Raw genomic sequence first — 19,106 nt, 5'->3', positions numbered from 1 at the left:
AAGGTCGCTGATGTAACTTTTTTATCAATAGCCATGTTTTGTCCTACGTGTTATTTAGGTGTAGGAAGATCATTTCATGAATCTATGATGCCATTATTAATTACCTTTGGAATATCTATTTCTACATCCATTATTATCCTTTCGTCCTTATTAGCATAGCCATCACTCGTATATTAATAAAAAGAAATAGAAAAAATAGAAAGAGAGAGAATGCGGTCAAGACCAAATATAGTAATCAAGAAAGCTTTCCCTTTTTTTCTGTTAGTTGATATATGAATTTTGTATTGTGAATCAAACGTTCATCTAAAGAAATAATAAAGCATATACAAGACAAAATAAAGCTCTTTTTGATGGATTTGACAAGAGAGTAATTAATATATTCATCATAGTGCCAAGCATGTGTTTTATTTAGTGCTTTTCTGTATTTAAAAAATGGACAAAAGGGATCTACAAAAGAGCGGGAATTTCAGTTATGTGTATTACGAAAATTTTGGTTCCTGCAAAATAACTATAAATAGGCTCTTACCTTTCATCTTTTTCTTTCTCTTCTTTCTTTGGTATTCTTTGTTCAATTTAATAAATATGAAGGCACTTATTCTTGTTGGAGGTAAGTTATGACTGGAGGATTAAAGAAAAGAAAGGGAGTTACTTAGTCATTCTAGGTTTTGGTACTCGTCTTAGACCCCTCACGCTTACTCTTCCTAAGCCACTTGTCGAGTTTGCCAATAAGCCCATGATCTTGCATCAAATCGAAAACTTGGCCAAGGTAAGAAATAACGAGCATTTTTTTTATTGCATCTAATGGTGATATAGGCTGGTGTAACAGACATCGTATTAGCTGTCAATTATCGTCCTGAGATCATGGTGGCTGCCTTGAAGGAATATGAAAAGCAATATAATGTCAAAATTACATTTTCTGTCGAGACAGAACCTCTTGGTACAGCAGGTCCACTTGCTTTAGCTAGAGAAATCCTTGCCAAAGATGATTCACCCTTCTTTGTACTCAACAGTGACGTGATTTGTGATTATCCTTTTGAACAATTACGTGACTTCCACTTGGCACATGGCGGTGAAGGTACAATTGCTGTAACAAAGGTCGATGATCCTTCCAAGTATGGTGTCGTCGTCAACCGTCCAAATTCTTCATTGATTGAACGATTCGTTGAAAAACCCAAGGAATTTATTTCCAACAAGATTAATGCTGGCATGTACATCTTGTCCCCTGCTGTTTTGGATAGAATTGAGGTAAGTTAGTTTTGTGATTGGAACGTGTTGCGGGAGATTGACAGAAATTCTATAGCTGAGACCTACATCGATTGAAAAAGAAGTATTTCCCTATGTAGCTGAAGAAGGTCAACTTCACACATTTGACCTCGAAGGCTTCTGGATGGATGTTGGACAACCCAAGGACTTCCTGACTGGCACCTGTCTATACTTATCTCATTTGGCCAAGAAGCAACCCGAGTCTCTTGCGAACGGTCCATACATTCATAAGGGCAACGTCATGGTTCATCCTACTGCAAAGATCGGAAAGGATTGTCGAATTGGCCCGAACGTAGTCATTGGTCCTAATGTCGTCATAGGCGATGGCGTTCGTCTTCAACGCTGTGTTATTTTGGAAGGCGTACAAGTCAAGGACTTTGCCTGGATTAACTCAAGCATTATCGGATGGCATTCTTCTGTCGGACGCTGGTCACGTATCGAAGGCTGCTCTGTCTTGGGTGATGACGTTACAGTAAATGATGAAATATACATTAACGGAGGTTCCATCTTGCCTCATAAGGGAATCTCTTCCAACATTACAGAACCTCAAATTATCATGTAAATCCTTTCTTTTTTTTTTGTTCATTCAACCGATATTCAACTATATCACATAAATCTCATTTCAAGCTATTCCCCCACCCCTTCAAAGCCCCTTTTAATTCCTTATATCAGCACGGCAACATATAATAATAAACTTGATTCTTTAATGCTTACATTTCATCATTTTGTACTGTAAATTCAACCTTATTTTAAAGGAACTTATGTGGTCATTTTGTAAATAGCTTGTTCTATTTAATGAATTTGCAGTAATCCATTTCGTCTGGAATTGCAATAATAACCAAAGAAAACATTCCTTGAAGCATGTATCTTCTAAAACGTATTATATGCAGGTACTTGCTTATGTAAGAATTTCAGAGTCCAAAAGTGGGATGAATGCTTTGTTATCCTTTAACCTATTCCAGCAAATAAACAACCCTCAGTGGAAAAAAAGACACATGTGATGTAAAACTACAAGGGCGCCCTAGACGCTCTAAGACCGACATCAGATACATGTATTACATCTATTGAATACCTTATTAAAGATAAATATTTGGCTTCCACGAGTTGAAGCTCCATCTTTGTAAGGTTTTAAATGAAGACAAATTAATTAATATTCGGAATAAACCAGAGTCAGTTAAGATTTGGATCTAGTTACAAGCATTAAAATTCAACAAACTTTATTTGATTTGTCGTAGACCGAGAAGGAGTGGAAGTCTGAGGAGATGTGACAGTCTTAGATTGCATGAGAAAGAAGTTAGGCTGAGTGTGATCATTTTCGTCATCACTAACTTCATCAATCACAATAGGGTTTACAACACTATTAGTTTTCTTTTCCTTGGCTACTGGACCCGAAACAGGGAAAGGAGGTACCTGTGAGACAGGCTGTGAGGCAGTTTGTGTGGCAACCCGAAAGATAGGTTGTGATGCAGACTGAGAGGCAGACTGAGATGCAGGTTGGGCAATAGAAGGAGGATTAGCTTTAGCGTTAGTAAAAATTTGTGGAAAAGCTTCAGCGAGAGATTGAGCACCTATAGAGGCAGCTTGATGTCGTTGCGGCTGAGAGGAAGGTTGTGGCCTAACTGGGGAGACTGGCTGAGATGTAGGGCGAGGAATAGGCTGCAATACAGGTTTTGGAGCAGGTTGGGTGACCTGCCGTTTGACAGCTGCAGAAACTATCTGTGATAAAAATTGCGGAGCAGCCTGAGATAGAAATTGTGATACGACCGAAGAGAGTCTTTGAGGTGAAGCTTGTGATGCAGGCTGCGACACAGGTTTTGGAGCAGATTGGGAAACAGGCTGTGGTATAGGCTGTGGTATAGGCTGCGACACAGGTTGCGACACAGGTTGCGATATAGACCGAGACACAGCTGGAGAGAACGCTTGCGGGACAGGTGCAGGTTGAGAATGCCTGTTTGTGTTGACTCCTTGAGAGAGAGCCTGTTGAAATGCAAGTGTACTTTGTTCTCTATGTATTTTTTCCAAATCACCGTGATTCTTTCCCATAATGATGAGTAGTGGCTCATTGTGAGACTTCCATTGATGGAATTGAGCCATTGCGGCTTCAAATGTACTTTTGAAGGTTACTCGTTTAGCATGGACGTACGAGTTAAGTGCATTTTTCTCTGCTCCTACTTTCTTCCATTCTTCTATCTCAAGATTGATTGCTGTTTCAAACTCTTTGTAAATTGTGGAGCCCAATTGTGTAAGTGAAGCATTGACTGATGTATCATAAACAGATTTTGGAATTTTCTGTTGACCACAATATATGAGATAGTTCTGCACCACTTCACTGTGCTTTACAAAGTAAGATTGTACAACCTCAGAAAGTTGCACAGCATAATTTATATCCACTCTTGGAGGAGTGCCTGGTGTTGGCTGTAGCGATGAGATTTGAAGGAAACGCTGTACTCGTATTTGCTCTTGTCGAATATTTTCCTGTCTTATTTGTTCCATTCGTATTTGCTCCTCTCTCATTCTCTGCTCTTTCCTATCATGCTCTAATTGTTGTCTCATAACTAGCATCTTGGTATATTCATTTTCATCGATAATCTCAAGTTGAGGTTCTGGCTCTGGCTCTGTATTTGGTTGACTCTTTTTGGCTCTTGATTTTCTTGGTTTCTTTAGCTTTACGGGTTCCTCTGGCGGGACAGGATCGGAAACAACCAAACCGCCCAAGGCTTCTGTCTCCATAAGCTCCGTAATTTCTTCATCTTCTCTATCGCTAAACAAGTATTCTGTATCGCTTTCCATTCCCTCATCATCTTTTTTTACTTTCTTTGATTTTTTAGTAGCTGCATCATTAAGCTTCTTTTCGTTATAAGACTTGCGTCATAATAGTTAGTTTTGATCTACACAACGACAGCAAAAAAAGAACTTACCACTTTGGCACGTTTACGTGCACCTCTTCCAAGATTCTGAGCAAGCAGTTTCTTCTCAGCATTTTTACGTTCAATCTCTTTCTGTTTGTTTTGCAAGAACTTTTCCCAAAAATCAGCGCGAGCCGCATCGTCTTCTGGGTCTTCCTGCAAATCTTCCGTGCCACCTTCTGCCTTCCACACTTTGGCAAATGAGAAGCTAAAGTTTTTTCTTTTTTCAGACTCTGCTATTTCTCTTTCCTTTTGTGCTTCCGCTGCTGCTTTATACTGTTCACGATCCAGTAGCTTGTCTATAGCTGCAGAGTCGTACGTGATATCGGCAGAATCTTCAGACTCGAACAGAGCCTGTGCGCCAAATTTTAGAATTGACTCGATATCTTCAATATCGTCCTCTACCGCCGTCATCTTTTCTACTACGACGTGCTCCAAAGCCATCTTTTTCTTGCCTATTTGCAAAATCCGTTCCTCAACGGAGAGTCGTGTCATAAAGCGATAAATCAAGACCATGTTTCTTTGTCCAATACGGTGCGCGCGACTGATAGCCTGCAAATCAGCGTAAGGGTTGAAATCTGAGTCCCAGATGATGACGGTATCAGCCGTGGCCAAGTTTATACCCACACCACCAGCACGCGTAGAGAGCAAAAATACGTCCAAGTTGGAATTGGGCGCATTGAATGCATCAATGTTGCGAACACGTTCTCTTTCGCTGTCTGATCCATCCAAACGAGCAAACGGGATTCCTTCATGTGTCAAGTAGTCGTCAATCACGTCAAGTACACGCGTCATGGTTGAAAACACGAGTACACGGTGTCCTTGAGATCGAAGCTTGGGTAACATCTGGTGAAAGAACTTGAGCTTTTCACAGGCGTCAATCATAGCCTTCTGGGTATCTTCTGGTGTGGACTGAGGTGTCTCAACTCCGTCAATCAAATAGGGATGGTTCAAAACTTTACGCAAGTTCATAAAAATAGATGCAAGTCCTTTGGATCGTTTGTACGCATTAGTGCCCAGGATGCTTTCAATATCTCGACTAAGACATGATTTGTACACTTCCTTTTGTAGAGGGGTCATAGACAAGGGCACAATAATTTCGTACTTGGGGGGTAACGTCTTGAGAATCTCTTCTTTAGTTCGTCTCAAAAAGTAAGGTCTCAGTCGGCCGTGTAGTTCTTCTACTTGTTCGCGTGTCAATTCCTCATAGTTTTCAGCCTGGGTACCTTCGAATTCATCAGGTCGAATAAAGTTCATGATGTTAAACAGTTCCTTCAAGTTGTTTTGTAAAGGAGTGCCTGTCAACAAGACCGAATGATCCTTATTGAATCGACATAGTGATTTAAACAATTGTGATTCATCATTTTTTAAGCGTTGAGACTCATCCACAACCATGACAGGCCAAAAGATATTTTGTAGTTTGGATGATTCTTGGATAGACTCGTAGGTTGCCACAATAGCGTGACACTTCAAGTTCATGTTTTTGTCAAAAATCTCGTTATCTAATGCTAATCTACGGCTTGCACCTAGGCCAAAGAAAGGCACGACAACTAATTCAGGTGTCCATTTTCGGAACTCACGAATCCAGTTGGTGGCTGTACTGTTTGGAACAACAATAATGAATGGGTAAATGTTGTATTTCCTGAAAAGGACATGTAAGAAGGAGACAATTTGAATAGTTTTACCAAGTCCCATATCATCAGCCAGGACACATGATTGCTTCTTTTCCCACTGAAAGAGCAGCCAACTAAAAAGATGAGTAAGCCAATCTTGGTAACTTTATACTTACTTTAAAGCTTCTAATTGATGAGGCATGAGTGTACCTCCATTGATGTATTTGGGTTGGGCCTTGATTTCGTGTGATTCATACTTTTCAGCATTCGCCAGTTTTCTAACATCAGCAATCAACTGCCTCATCTTTTGTGGAGGACGTACTTTGGATGCATTAATATATCGATCCAGCGCCTCTTTGTAAGGCGTGTATAGCTCAGGCTTATCCTCTGAGGGAGGTTCATCCCACATGGCTTAAGAAGAGTGGGGGATTAGACTATGCATAAAGTATATATAATCAAGTAATACCTTCTTCATAATCCATGTCTTTAAACACTGCAAATATCCGTTTCGGCTTCTGGTTTGCTTTATCTTCCCATTCTACATTCAATATTCTTTCCACCATTGTCCATTCCTGGGGGAAATAACGCCCGTTTTTGGTTTGAGTATCCGCTGCCCCGTGTTTTTTTCTAAAATTATTATGCAGCATGGTATGGAGAGAATGTAACCATGTAGCAGGAACCCAATCGAGGTGATTGAAGGATGTATTTTTCCATTTGACGAGCATTTCTTTGTGATTTTTATCATTCGTTCGCTGTGCTAAAATCATATGTGCCTGGCGATTACTGTAGGTAACACAGTCAACACAGATACCATCTTGAAAGACATTCCTATCCGCACAAGCTGGGTGATGGACTCGATAACATGATCCGCATCGTAAGAGAACTTGATCATTATTCTTATCCGCCGCCTTCTCACATGCCATACAATAATCCTTTTTACTTCTACATTTGGTGCAGCTGTAAGTGCCTGTGTCCACATTGAGACCGAGTTTAGGTTTGGTGGGTAAGCAATTGTTGTGACAAGAAAGAGAACACGTACTACACATCAACAGACGTGTTCTGGCGCATTCAGGGCCTGTTGAGATTTCGACGGTATCGTTCTTTGGGCCATTAGGATATCCTGGTTTACGACAACGAAAACAGATGTTGGCGTGTTGATCTATAAAATCGTCAGAGTAGAGTGGAACATGATAAAACTTTTCCTTGCTCTTCTTTTTCGGGTTGAATATGGCATAAAACTCTTTATGAAATGTTTTGGGGGCTATTTGAATTCGACCACTACGGGTGGTTAAAGTGACTGATTCCTCATTGTCGTCGTTACTGTCATTTGATGTGTACTCGTCGTCTGATGATTCGTATCTTTGAACAAGACGCCTTGATCGTCTTTTTTCTTGCTTTATATTTTCTTCTCTCTTTTCTTCTCTTCTAAAAGCATTCAATTCATATTCTTCAATCATGTCATGGTAGAGATCTTGTAAATGACGAGCAGGTATCTTTTAAAAAATGTTAACAAGTACACACAATGTATATATGCGATTGAACATACGATGGCTGTCTGTTTATTTTGAAATTGGACATCATAAGATACTTTTCCTGTGGCTGACACCTGACGTCTGATTATCCTTTGAATTGAAGGTTTGAATTGCCATTTCGGAAGGCTTATTTTTTTAATGGGCTTATATTTTGCTTTGAATTCCTATTAATAAACAAGTTAATGGTATAATTGAACACTTTTTTATCTTGTATTACTCTTTTTGTTAGCATATCTTATGATTTCCCGTCTACGGAGATAAAAAGAGAAAGAAGAACAAGAAGGAAGATAGGCTAGAAAGAAAAAAAAAAGAAGGGGGACGTAAGAAAATTTGCTTGGACTGTAACTGAGCATACTGTTTAGGTCCAAGACTGCGAAAATATGATTTTAATTTCAAATCAAATTAAACAAGGACAGCAATAAACTTGTTAAAGGGCTTAGAGTCATTTAAATGTGTATCTTAAGAGTCTCGAATTAGGGTCAATAAAAGTATTAATTGCATTTATATGCTGTACAACAACATTTCTATTGCCTTTCTTTTTTTTTTTTTTCATTTATTCTTTTGTCTGTTGATGACAAGAAGTTTTATTCTTTGCATAAAATGAACGCGTGTTCCCTAAACTAGCAAGTGTCTACTTACTTGCTAATTGATCCTACGTGCTATACCCAAAATTGGGAATCATTGTACTCAGTATACATTGAGTCTAGATTGTTTGTATTCTGACTCAAAAGAGAAAAAAAAAAAAAAAAAAGAGTATTTGTTTATCTTTACGTTGGATTTGTAATATGACATGACTATAGACCCGTTTCATGGCCTTGTTTATCTGTAAAAAGAGAGATGAAAAATATGTACCCTTTCTATCTTTTATAGTCTATCAAGTTGGAATATATCAGAAAGAAAAGGGGATCTGTTACTATTTTTATTATTTCACAGTAATGATTTTTTTTTATATCTGTCACTTTGACTTGTTTCTTTCATGATTCTCTCTATCTGTCTTTCTTAAATACCTTGTTTTATACAATCAGGAGATATATAAGCTCCTATAACACTCTAGGATAACATTCTTTTTTCTTTTTTTATATATATTCTCTCTTTAACCTATTCTGTCAACATTCATTTCCTAACCTAACTTCAAGAATATATTATTCAACATTTCTTTGTCTTTTTCGCAGTAAATCATTCTGTTAATAAAAAGATTTACAAATAAGGACAAAAGGGGATATTTATAAATAGTCTTTGGTTTCACTAAAAATATTTAAGGAGTTTTTATTTAAAAAGAATAAAAAAAAAATATTTTATATATTCATTTTCTTTTTTTTCTTTTTATTTGCAAGGAAAAAGATTAAAAGGATGCAAGACGATTCACGTATAGATCTGACGTGCTTGCTCACTTCATCTTCGCCTCCTTCCGAAGATAATATCACCCATCTATTGCAAACTCGATTTAAGCGGAATCAGCCCTATACTCGACTAGGACATTCTACCTTAATTGTTGTGAATCCTTATCAACCTTTAGAAATACTAAATGATGTTACATTAAGCACATACGCAGATATTGGTTATAGAAATATTGTCGAGAATAAGCCATTTATGCAACCTCATGTTTATGATTTAGCTACTAGAGTTTATTTTCATATGCGTAGAACAGGTGAAGATCAAAGCATCATCTTGAGGTAAATTACTCATTATCGGGGTTAAGAGAAATAAAGAAAGAAAGAGGGTGAAAAGGGTATCAAAAAAAGGGGGAACAATATTTATTAACTTTTTATTACCTATAAAGTGGTATAACTGGTGCAGGCAAAAGTACAACTCGGTCACATTTGTTGAAGCAACTCTTACTGCTGTCAACTCACTCAAAGAAAGAAACAAAACTTGGATTACAAATTCAGAATGCTCAAATCATATTGGAGGCTTTTGGTCATACAAGGACATCTCAAAATAATTCAGCATCTAAATTTGGTATGTTCCAAGAGTTACAGTTCTCTGAAAGAGGTCGGATCCTCGGTGCCAAAACACTGACCTACGCCTTTGATAAATCAAGAGTGACACAGGTGCCTAAAGATGAACGTACATATAATGTGTTCTATTCTCTTTTGGCTGGTACTAGTGTCGAAGAACAAACCGCACTTCATATCAACTTTCCACCAGAATCATTTCATTATTTATCCCAATCAAAAGTCATCAGACAACCAGAAGATGAAGTCGCTTTTGCTGACCTCAAGAATGCTCTCAAGGTCTGCGGATTTAAAGCGAAAACAGTAACACAAATATTTCAGTTGCTCTCGGCCATTTTGCACATCGGTAACCTTCAATTCCAAGGTGATGACAGCTCACAACAAACTCAGGAGGCTTGTAGTATCCGTAACTATGATACTCTCGAAATGGTCGCTCTCATGCTCGGTGTCTCTCCATCCAAGTTGGAGCAATCCCTGACTTACAAGCTGAGATTGATTCGTAAGGAATTGTGTACCATGTTCTTGAATACCCAGGGTGCGGCAGAACAACGAGATTCTCTCGCCCGCGCTCTTTATCATGTCCTCTTTTTATGGATCGTTGAAGCACTCAACACAAAACTCTGTTATAGCAGCGAACCCGCTAATTTTATCGGCATTCTTGATCAGTTTGGCTTCCAAAACTTCAAGTCGAACGGATTCGAAGAATTCTGTGCCAATTTTGCCAACGAACGTGTGCACCAATTTATCATTGATCAGCGATTCAACAACCAAGTCGGCATCAATGCTCTCATGACCCGAGATGGTGTGCCTTTGCCTTCGATCATCACCATGGATAACTCAGCCTGTCTTGAACTTCTCGTCGGCAAAGAACAGGATCATAACATTAGTAGTCGAGAAAAGACCAAGTCCGCTGCTCTCGGATTAGGTGGTATCGTCGGAGCAATGGACCGGGACTGTGCCAAGTACCAAACAGGCGCAACAGACGCCACAAATGCCAACTTTTTAGCCAACGTTCAACGACTACACAGTGCTCATCCTTCTTTCAGCAAGTCACAACATGCCTATTCCTTTGGCGTCAACCATTTCTCAGGCACAGTGCACTATACCGTCGAATCGTTCCTCGAAAAGAACTTGGATGATCTGTCACCTGACTTTGTCAGCTTACTGCGTGATAACAGCACCAACACTTTTGTCTCAACTTTATTTGAGAGTACAGCCATGGCAACTGAGTCACATCCCAAGGACGACCGAACGATTGTCAAGGCCCAACTGACGTCTAAGCCGACCCGTGCACCAAGCATGAAGAAACCAAAGCGCCGAGATATCATACCCGAAGAAGATCAAAAGGCTATTAAAGACGCTGAAGATGCCTACCAGAACATGCAGGTGACGACAGTGATGGATCAATTGTATATGACCTTGCGTGATTTGTTCTATACCATGGCAGATACTCGCATCTATCAAATTATTCACATTCGTCCCAACGATACCCTATCTCCTGATCTGTTTGATCTCAAGCGTGTCAAAGCCCAAGTTCGTACTTTTCTTCTGTCAGACTTGACTGCCCGTGCTTCGGTCGAGTATGCCAATTACCTGACGTTTAGCGAGTTCCTTGTGCGCTATGAAAGACTGGTTTCCTCCTTGCAGATTGATCATGTCAAATCGGAAAGAGATCAAGTTGAGGATGTACGTGCTATCATGAATTGGAATGAATCGCAAGTATTTATTGGCCATGAGATGATATGGATCGCATATGATACCTGGAAAGAATTAGAAGATGGGCTACGTGCTGCCGAAAAGGAAGAACGTGAACGTGCCAAGGAAGCGAAGCAAGGGATGATGCAGGATGCCCCTGTAATGCCCAGTCAAGGTTACTATCCAGAAAGCCAGGACCGACTCATGCCACCCGCAGCCTACGGAGATCCCAGAGGATATGACGAAGCAAGCTATGTTGACAGTGAGGACGGTATCAAACGTGATATGGAAGGAAGCCAATGGGGTGAAGAATCAGAATGGGGTGGAGTGAAGATATCAGACGGGTAAGTTTTTCAATTCCATCTCAATACTCTCCTTAACCTATATATCCTTTTTATGTGTATTCAGGTTTGGACCAAATATGGACATGAGCAAAATGGTAGAAGATTATCATCAACCCCAACATGAATCAGTAGAGGAAGTGCCTATCACAGCTGTCCGTATCTGGTGGGTTCGTTTTGTCTGGCTTATGACCTTTTGGATCCCATCGCCTTTCCTGAGATGGTTTGGCAAGATGAAGCGTGAAGATGTTCAGATGGCCTGGCGTGAGAAGGTGACACTCTGTATGCTCATCTTCTTCTTTTCAGCCGTTACCATCTTTTTCATTGTCGGCCTGGGTGAAGTTATCTGTCCTGGTACGCAGCACATGTACTCCACCGCTAATGTTGCAGCCCATAACCTTCCGGACGATATGTGGGTTAGTGTACGTGGTACTGTTTACGACATCACCAATTTTGCAAGGACTCAGCACGGTGCTTCTGGTAATATCGCCACCACAGATCTGATGGATCAAATCGGAGGTTACGACATGTCAGATTCCATTCCTCCTCCTTTGACTACTGCCTGTCAAGGCTTAGTTACTTCTTCTACTATTAAAATCACACCAAACGTGACCACAGTAAGGGCCAGCTTTATTCATAACTCTGGTGACCAGAACCCGATACCCACCTTGACCAAGATGTCAAGTCCAACCTGGTACTGGGATTACTTCTTGCCAACCATGTCACTTTACAAGAAGGGTCAGCTCGTGATACCCATCTCCGGCCTTTATTCAGACTACCAATCTTGGAGTCGTCTGGCATTAGCTATCAATGGTAAAGTCTACGATATCACAGACTACATGAGCACTGCCAAGACCTATGATTCTGGATCGACCTCTTCCGCCTATCACTTTTTGCACCCAACTGTTGAAGAAATCTTTACCAAGTTCTCTGGCACAGATGCTACCGACAAGTGGAATCAGTACAAGGCGTCGATGACATCAGAACAACAAGCCCAGAATATGGCCTGTTTAGACAACTACTTTTATATTGGTAATGTTGACGAACGTGATACGCCTCGATGTATGTTTACAAACTACTTCTTGGTTGCTTGTGCTGGTCTTATGGGTCTTGTCATCCTCGTCAAATTCTTGGCTGCACTTCAATTCGGAGGTGCACCTACTCCCGAAGACCACGACAAATTTGTGATCTGCCAGGTGCCATGTTATACCGAAGACGAAGAATCGCTTCGAAAGACTATTGATTCATTAACTGTTATGAACTACGATGACAAGCGTAAGCTTCTATTTATCATTGCTGATGGTATGATTATGGGTAGTGGTAATGATCGACCTACGCCTCGTATTGTACTAGATGTCCTCGGTTATGACACCAAGAACGATCCTGAGCCGCTCATGTTCAAGTCTATTGGTGAAGGATCCAAACAGCTGAACTATGGTAAGGTCTACTCTGGTCTCTACGAATGTGAAGGACATGTCGTACCTTATATCGTGATTGTTAAGGTTGGTAAGGCCTCTGAGCGTGCCAAGCCTGGTAACCGTGGTAAACGTGATTCGCAAATGATCTGTATGAACTTTTTGAACAAGGTCCACTTTGACAGCGAAATGACACCTCTCGAACTGGAAATATACCATCAAATCAAGAATGTCATTGGTGTGAACCCATCATTTTATGAGTACATTCTCATGGTGGACTCAGATACAGAAGTACTCCCAAATGCTCTTAACCATATGATCTCTTGTATGCTTCACGACGGCCGCATAATTGGTCTCTGTGGTGAAACTAAGCTTGTGAACGAAGATAGGTCGTGGACGACTATGATTCAGGTCTACGAATATTATATTTCTCACCACTTAGCCAAAGCATTCGAATCCTTGTTTGGCTCTGTTACCTGTTTGCCCGGTTGTTTCTGTATGTATCGTATTCGTACGCCTGTCAAAAACGAACCTCTTATTATCTCGCCCAAGGTCATTCACGATTACTCTGATAACCATGTTGATACACTTCACAAGAAGAACTTGCTGCACTTGGGTGAGGATCGTTATCTGACAACTCTCATGATGAAGCACTTTCCTCAGTACAAGATGAAGTTTACCCCTCACGCACAATGTAAGACCGTCGCTCCTGATCGATGGAAGGTGCTGTTGTCTCAACGTCGTCGTTGGATTAACTCGACCATTCACAACTTGTTTGAAGTCGTTCTCTTACCTGATCTTTGTGGCTTTTGTTGTTTTTCTATGCGTTTTGTCGTCTTGATCGATTTGATCGGTACTCTCAGTTTACCTGTCTCTGTTGTCTACCTTGTCTATCTCTTGTACGTCATTATATCAAAGACTGGACCATTCCCTATGTTGGCTATTATCATGTTAGCATGTGTCTACGGTCTTCAGGCACTGCTGTTTATCGTTAAGAGACAATGGCAGCACATCGGTTGGATGATATTCTACATCTTGGCTATCCCTGTCTTCTCGTTCTTCTTGCCCATTTATTCCTTCTGGCACTTTGATGACTTCTCTTGGGGTAATACCCGTGTGGTCGTAGGCGACAAGAAACAAAAGAAGATCATTGTGGCTGATGACGAAAAGTTTGATGAAAAGATGATTCCCTTAAAGAAATGGAGCGTGTACGAACAAGAGCTATGGGAAATGGGATCAACTGGCAGCAAAGAGACTCGATTGACTGGACATACATACAAGAGTTACCAGACTCATGGTTCACGAAATAACCCATCAGTCATGTATGACAGTCGAACACAGTACGCGGGCAGCCAAGCAGGTGACTATGATTACTACCGTGATACAACCATGCACGAAAATAAGCGCACACGATCACCCGGATACACTGGTTCTGTCATTGCTGGTTCCGAATATGGCGGGGCTGCTACACACGATTTCATGATGACACCGCCACCGATGCCTAGACAGCAGCAGGCCATGTCTGTTCATAGCTTTGGTCCAGACTATCATGAAATGAATAATACATTTGACGTGCCCATGCGTCCGACAAGCCAATTCTCAATTCCATTGTCACAGGGCGGTATGCTGCCTATGCTACCACCTGGGTTCCCTTCGGATGATGAAATTCTTAGTGAAATAAGAAACATCCTTCAAACAGCAAATTTAATGAGCATCACAAAGAAGCAAGTTCGTGAACAATTAAGTGCATTCTTCGGTTACGATATGACACCAAAGAAAGAATTCATTAATACTAGCATCGAATATATTTTAAAAGGACAACTTTAAATTATATACATTCCCTTCCGTGTAACAAGTTTTCAATATATACATAAACTCTCTCTCTTTCTATTCTTTAAAAGAAAAAAAAAAACAAGCATTTATAATAAACACTACCTTATTAACCATTTGTCTCTGTCTCTTTTTTTTTCTTTTTTACTATTGAACTTCCGAAATAAAAGCGTTATGCCGACTGTATTATTTTCTCTCTTTTTTCTCTCTTTTTATCTTTTGAGATGACTTCAATGCTCAGTTCTGATCAAAAGAGAGACAAGGTAGAGAGCAATGTATTAGCACTTCAATGGGCAGCGCTTACTGGGAATATTGGTATATCTACGGTTGTTTATGACCTTGTATACTTTATTAATGTACTAAAGGGCTTGTAAAATTTGCATTGGATCACGGTGCACCCGTCAATCATGCTGTGAATGGGTTCTTACCACTTCAGCTTGCCTGTATTAGCTGCGATAATATGGTAGCTGTTCAGTATTTAATTGATCGTGGTGCAGACGTTAATTTGCAAAAGTAAAGCAAACACTTTATAAGTCAGCAATTTAAAAACACTCATTTACACGCATGTCTATAGTAAAAAAGGATACACAGCACTTCACGTTGCCTCGGCCAATGGATATCTTCGTATCGCCGATTTGTTACTAAGAAACCATGCCGAGATCGGTATCAAGGACAAGTTTGGCTCAACGCCGCTCGATATTGCTCTCGCCAGACAAGACGCCGACATGGTTGATTTGTTGACGACAAGGCCTATTTGCGACGATGAGACCAATCAGCAGTCCTCATCTGTGCACGGGCCGATTATGTCCGACTGGTACGGGCATGGTGTGGTTCATATGTATGATGATGATAACTATATTCATGCTCTCGAAAGGCGTGCGTATCGTCGCAAGATACTCGAGGTGTCCTCTGTCTCTTCCTGCATGACACCGACGAGAACCAAAAGTCCACTTGAATCCTTTTGTCGAAAGAGCCTCGAGCTTTGTCCACATCATTGGACTCAGTTCGTAAAGAAGCACAAGTGGGCATGGTATAGGAAACAGCATTCTTGAGCAATGTGTAAATATCTTATTTGGAACAATACTTGAAAGCAAGGCAAGTGATTCCTATCACTGCTCTTTCCTCTATTGGCCAAGCTTGTAAATAAACACGAATCTAATTTTTCAAAATATGTACATATTTGCATCTCAATGCGCATTTTATCTAAAAATAGACCTAAGTCTCATATTAAGTTTGTTTGTTTGTTTTTTTACCAAAAGAGACGAATAATTCCATAATTATACCATCGCATTACTTTTCTGGGAGCGAATATTAAACAAGACAAATGCACATAACAGATGCTTTTTAGCAAACAAACACTTTGAGCGAATAAAATAAAGCGCGGCATAAGACATATATTGTGTGAGTAGAGAGAATGGAAATTACTTTATTAAAAAAAAGCTTTAAAATGTGAATGAATTAATGTTCATATTCACAACCATGTTCTTGACAGATGTGCTTTAATTCCTTGGAATCGTGGCAGTCCTTGGCTCTAAATCCGCGAGCGCTGTGTTGTTCATAAGACTTGCACATTTTCTTGTCCTTAACGTGATGTGCTACCCGTTTGCAGTCTTCTGTACTTTTACCATAGCACTTATGGTGTCCATCGTCGGATTCAAACGTGATACCACAGCTAGCATAGACAAGCGCGACCAAATAAGAGAGGATCAAAAGTTTAAATACGATTTTATACATGAGAATAAATTAAAAAGAAAAAGAAAAAAGAATATGGATTTACAGAGAAAAGCAAGGCTTATTTATATTATTTGATTTGTTCCTGTGTAACGAAAGACGCTATGTCACTTGAGGCATCGCTGCATATATTTTGGTAGATCGTTTTACTGATCTAATATGGTATGTGTACATACAAGGTCAAACCATTTATCCATTGAACTATTTATACATGCAATGTAACAAATAGAGATGTATATAGTGTTGCATAAACTCTCATGGGTAAGACATTCAAGATCATTTTAAGATCATTAAATTGACACAAAGAGTAATTATTATGTTTGTGAAAGGATGAGAATAAGTAAAAAGGATTCAATGGAAGAGAAAATCAAGAATATGCCCTTAAAAGGTCCTAAGAGTTTCTAATTTTGATATTCAACTAAATTAGCGCCGTGCTGGTATAACATTAATAAAAAGACAGCAAAAAAATGACATGTTAGTCCATGGTTAAACTGACGAACGAGATGAACAAGAGAAACAAGTTAACCATGGACTTATTCATTGTTAATTCCACAAAAAAACCATGAATTCCAACACGAATACATTGAAACTTTATAAAATAAATAATATTTATACATTTACTTCATAGATCTAGTGTTTATAGAGAATGTAGTGCCCCGCAGTTTTATATGTATATTTGTATTATAAAGACCGCAAATCGAAAAAGTACGGAACCGGCAAATTGGTACCAGGAGCATTATATACTTCATTTTGCATAAAAGGAATATATTTCCGCGGCGTACGTGTGGGTACCCGGATGCTTATGGCTATACAACATTAAGCAACCAATGGCAATTGACGTTAAAAATATAAAGAGTATAGATGAAATTTGTAAATGAACAGCGGTTTTACCATCTCTGTTACAAATGATATATAAATCACTCTATCATGAATCAATATACAATTGAAGTGGTGTAAAAGCCTCCTTCTAAGAGCTGTGCATGGTGTTTTCTTTCTCCCAAGTACGCGGTATAAACCAACGTGTTATGCCGGGCTCGTATTTCATGCTACCAAAAATAAAATTTTGATTTATTATCATATTTCATTGCTTGCTTCCTTTGTAGGTAATAGCCTGGAAGTTTCTAATAGGTTTAAACACGTTGATTTTTGTCAGCATGCCCTTTGGTATCGCGTTAATTTCGCTTTTTTGGGATTTTTCTATCGACATTTCTCACATATTCTCATTTGTCCTCTTAGTAATGCTTGTACATTTGAAGAGAGTCTTATTTTAGATTTGCACCAGTGTGCTACTCGTATAAACGCGGCTAAAATTGCCCTCCCAATAGGAAATTATTCATGACCGCTTAGCAATTTTGTGCACTTTCTTTTTTATATATACTTAGTGCTTTCTTCTCTCTTTCTCTCCCTGTGGTGGCGCTTTCTATTTGGCTCTGTTAACCCTTTAGAAGAATAAGCACGCTCTCTGTTCAAGCTGTAACCTAGTACAGTCATCTGGTGTTTCAAATAGCTACACAGGTTGGGGCCAGGCTATGGATGTGAATAGTAGTCTCTACCCGTTTGTCTGTGAAAATAGGAATGCCTTCATAGCGTATCTACTCAAATAAATGCTTATGCTGTTACTCGGTGATATAAGACCAAAGCTATCTTGAATAGATTGCCGGTGAAGTACCTTCTTCTGAACTTGCGAAACAACTGGTAGACGAGGTTGGGTAGCCTGCCAATCCGACTAATAATGATAGTAATTCTCCTTATCTGGAACAGGGCTTCTCCTTGAACTATTAGTCTGGAACTATTCCTTTGTAATTTTCAGGCTTTGCAGATGTATAAGTTTAGACTTGATATATCCTCTTTTAATAAGGTGTACACACCCTTGATATTCAGTATTTTCAGATGTACTCTTACAGAAGTCCAGCTCACTAATCAAAGAGATTACTGTCACAATGCTTCAAATTGCTATTTTTCTCTAGCTTTTGTATAAGTAAATGCGCGAAATTAGTTGCTCACGCTTGAAAGAATAAGTGGCTACGAGAATAATAACGATTATGTTGAAAACATTCAGTTCACGATCATTTCTTCTTTTGTATTTTTTCTTCCAGTAAACCTTCTCTCTTTGACACATGCCATATATAGTCATAAACGATCGTTATTACTGTATGCTCAAAGCTCCATGCACTAAAGTAGCGACCATTTACATAACGTTGTAAACTAAAAAGGATGTATGTACAGTTACTATTCAAAGCAATGTTTGATTAGATTGAATTGTCTAAAGGTGAGGTAATTTGGCATTTTGAAATTTGAATAATGCAGCTTATATCATAACTATCTGCAAAATGTGCATAAACACTGTGATGTACTCCGTTTATAAGGTTTTGGACTGAATTTACAAGAAAAACAAATCAAACTTATAATGACACAACTTGATATTCAAGTATTTGTACCAATGAGGTTAGGCTTGGAAATGCTTTTATTGTCGATTTTCCATATTACAATAAGATTAGACACTTTGTTCTTTTTGTCTAGTCTTCGTAACCATTGTGGTATATGCCGTCATGGTTACGAAGACTAATTTGTTATGCCATCGAAGGAGACAACATTATACTTTTTGACATGGCAATAGTCTCGGATTAAGAATCTTTTAAAATGATCGTTTCCACGTCTTTTTCAATGTTTTATATTAAATCACTGCGAAATAATCAATGGGTATTACTTGCCTTTTTTGTCGTAGTACAATTTTAGTCAATACAAATCAAGGGACTTTTGTTACACAGACGTTGAATATTAGACTATCCCTTATAAAAAAAGGATGATAGAGTGTAGATGTATTC

At 39.2% G+C, this 19,106-nt stretch overlaps 5 protein-coding genes across 5 annotated transcripts in view; 3 read left to right on the top strand and 2 right to left on the bottom strand.

Annotated features, from left to right (window-relative positions):
- Nucleotides 1-197, top strand: part of RHIMIDRAFT_35971 (uncharacterized protein) — a 978-nt gene extending 781 nt beyond the window's left edge. Inside the window, exon 2 of the mRNA XM_023615154.1 lies at nucleotides 32-197. Within this exon, the coding sequence (XP_023463939.1) occupies nucleotides 32-159 (128 nt within the window). The 3' untranslated portion in view covers nucleotides 160-197. The remainder of the gene's footprint in view (nucleotides 1-31) is intronic.
- A 385-nt stretch (nucleotides 198-582) lies between these two features.
- On the top strand, nucleotides 583-1,825 carry RHIMIDRAFT_239705 (nucleotide-diphospho-sugar transferase; the record flags this gene model as incomplete). Its single annotated transcript, XM_023609223.1, has 4 exons — nucleotides 583-607; nucleotides 663-766; nucleotides 814-1,245; nucleotides 1,301-1,825. The coding sequence occupies 4 exons, from the start codon at nucleotides 583-585 to the stop codon at nucleotides 1,823-1,825; spliced, it is 1,086 nt and encodes a 361-aa protein (XP_023463938.1).
- A 602-nt stretch (nucleotides 1,826-2,427) lies between these two features.
- On the bottom strand, nucleotides 2,428-7,796 carry RHIMIDRAFT_260118 (uncharacterized protein). The gene is made up of 6 exons (XM_023611444.1): nucleotides 7,532-7,796; nucleotides 7,329-7,478; nucleotides 6,249-7,275; nucleotides 5,959-6,193; nucleotides 4,182-5,916; nucleotides 2,428-4,125 (listed from the first exon to the last, which is right to left on the bottom strand). Exons 1-6 carry the CDS (start codon nucleotides 7,544-7,546, stop codon nucleotides 2,464-2,466), a joined length of 4,824 nt encoding a protein of 1,607 aa, XP_023463937.1. The 5' UTR covers nucleotides 7,547-7,796; the 3' UTR covers nucleotides 2,428-2,463.
- An 824-nt stretch (nucleotides 7,797-8,620) lies between these two features.
- Nucleotides 8,621-14,666, top strand: RHIMIDRAFT_260115 (uncharacterized protein). The gene is made up of 3 exons (XM_023611443.1): nucleotides 8,621-8,987; nucleotides 9,095-11,308; nucleotides 11,373-14,666. The coding sequence occupies exons 1-3, from the start codon at nucleotides 8,665-8,667 to the stop codon at nucleotides 14,545-14,547; spliced, it is 5,712 nt and encodes a 1,903-aa protein (XP_023463936.1). The 5' UTR covers nucleotides 8,621-8,664; the 3' UTR covers nucleotides 14,548-14,666.
- Nucleotides 14,667-15,949: 1,283 nt separating this feature from the next.
- Nucleotides 15,950-16,360, bottom strand: RHIMIDRAFT_260110 (uncharacterized protein). Its single transcript, XM_023611442.1, has one exon. The coding sequence runs from the start codon at nucleotides 16,282-16,284 to the stop codon at nucleotides 16,009-16,011; it is 276 nt and encodes a 91-aa protein (XP_023463935.1). The 5' UTR covers nucleotides 16,285-16,360; the 3' UTR covers nucleotides 15,950-16,008.
- Between the last annotated feature and the right edge of the window lie 2,746 nt (nucleotides 16,361-19,106).

Source organism: Rhizopus microsporus, assembly GCF_002708625.1.
Source record: "Rhizopus microsporus ATCC 52813 unplaced genomic scaffold scaffold_14, whole genome shotgun sequence".
NCBI lineage: Eukaryota > Fungi > Mucoromycota > Mucoromycetes > Mucorales > Rhizopodaceae > Rhizopus > Rhizopus microsporus.
This window is presented reverse-complemented; position numbering and strand designations above follow the sequence as displayed.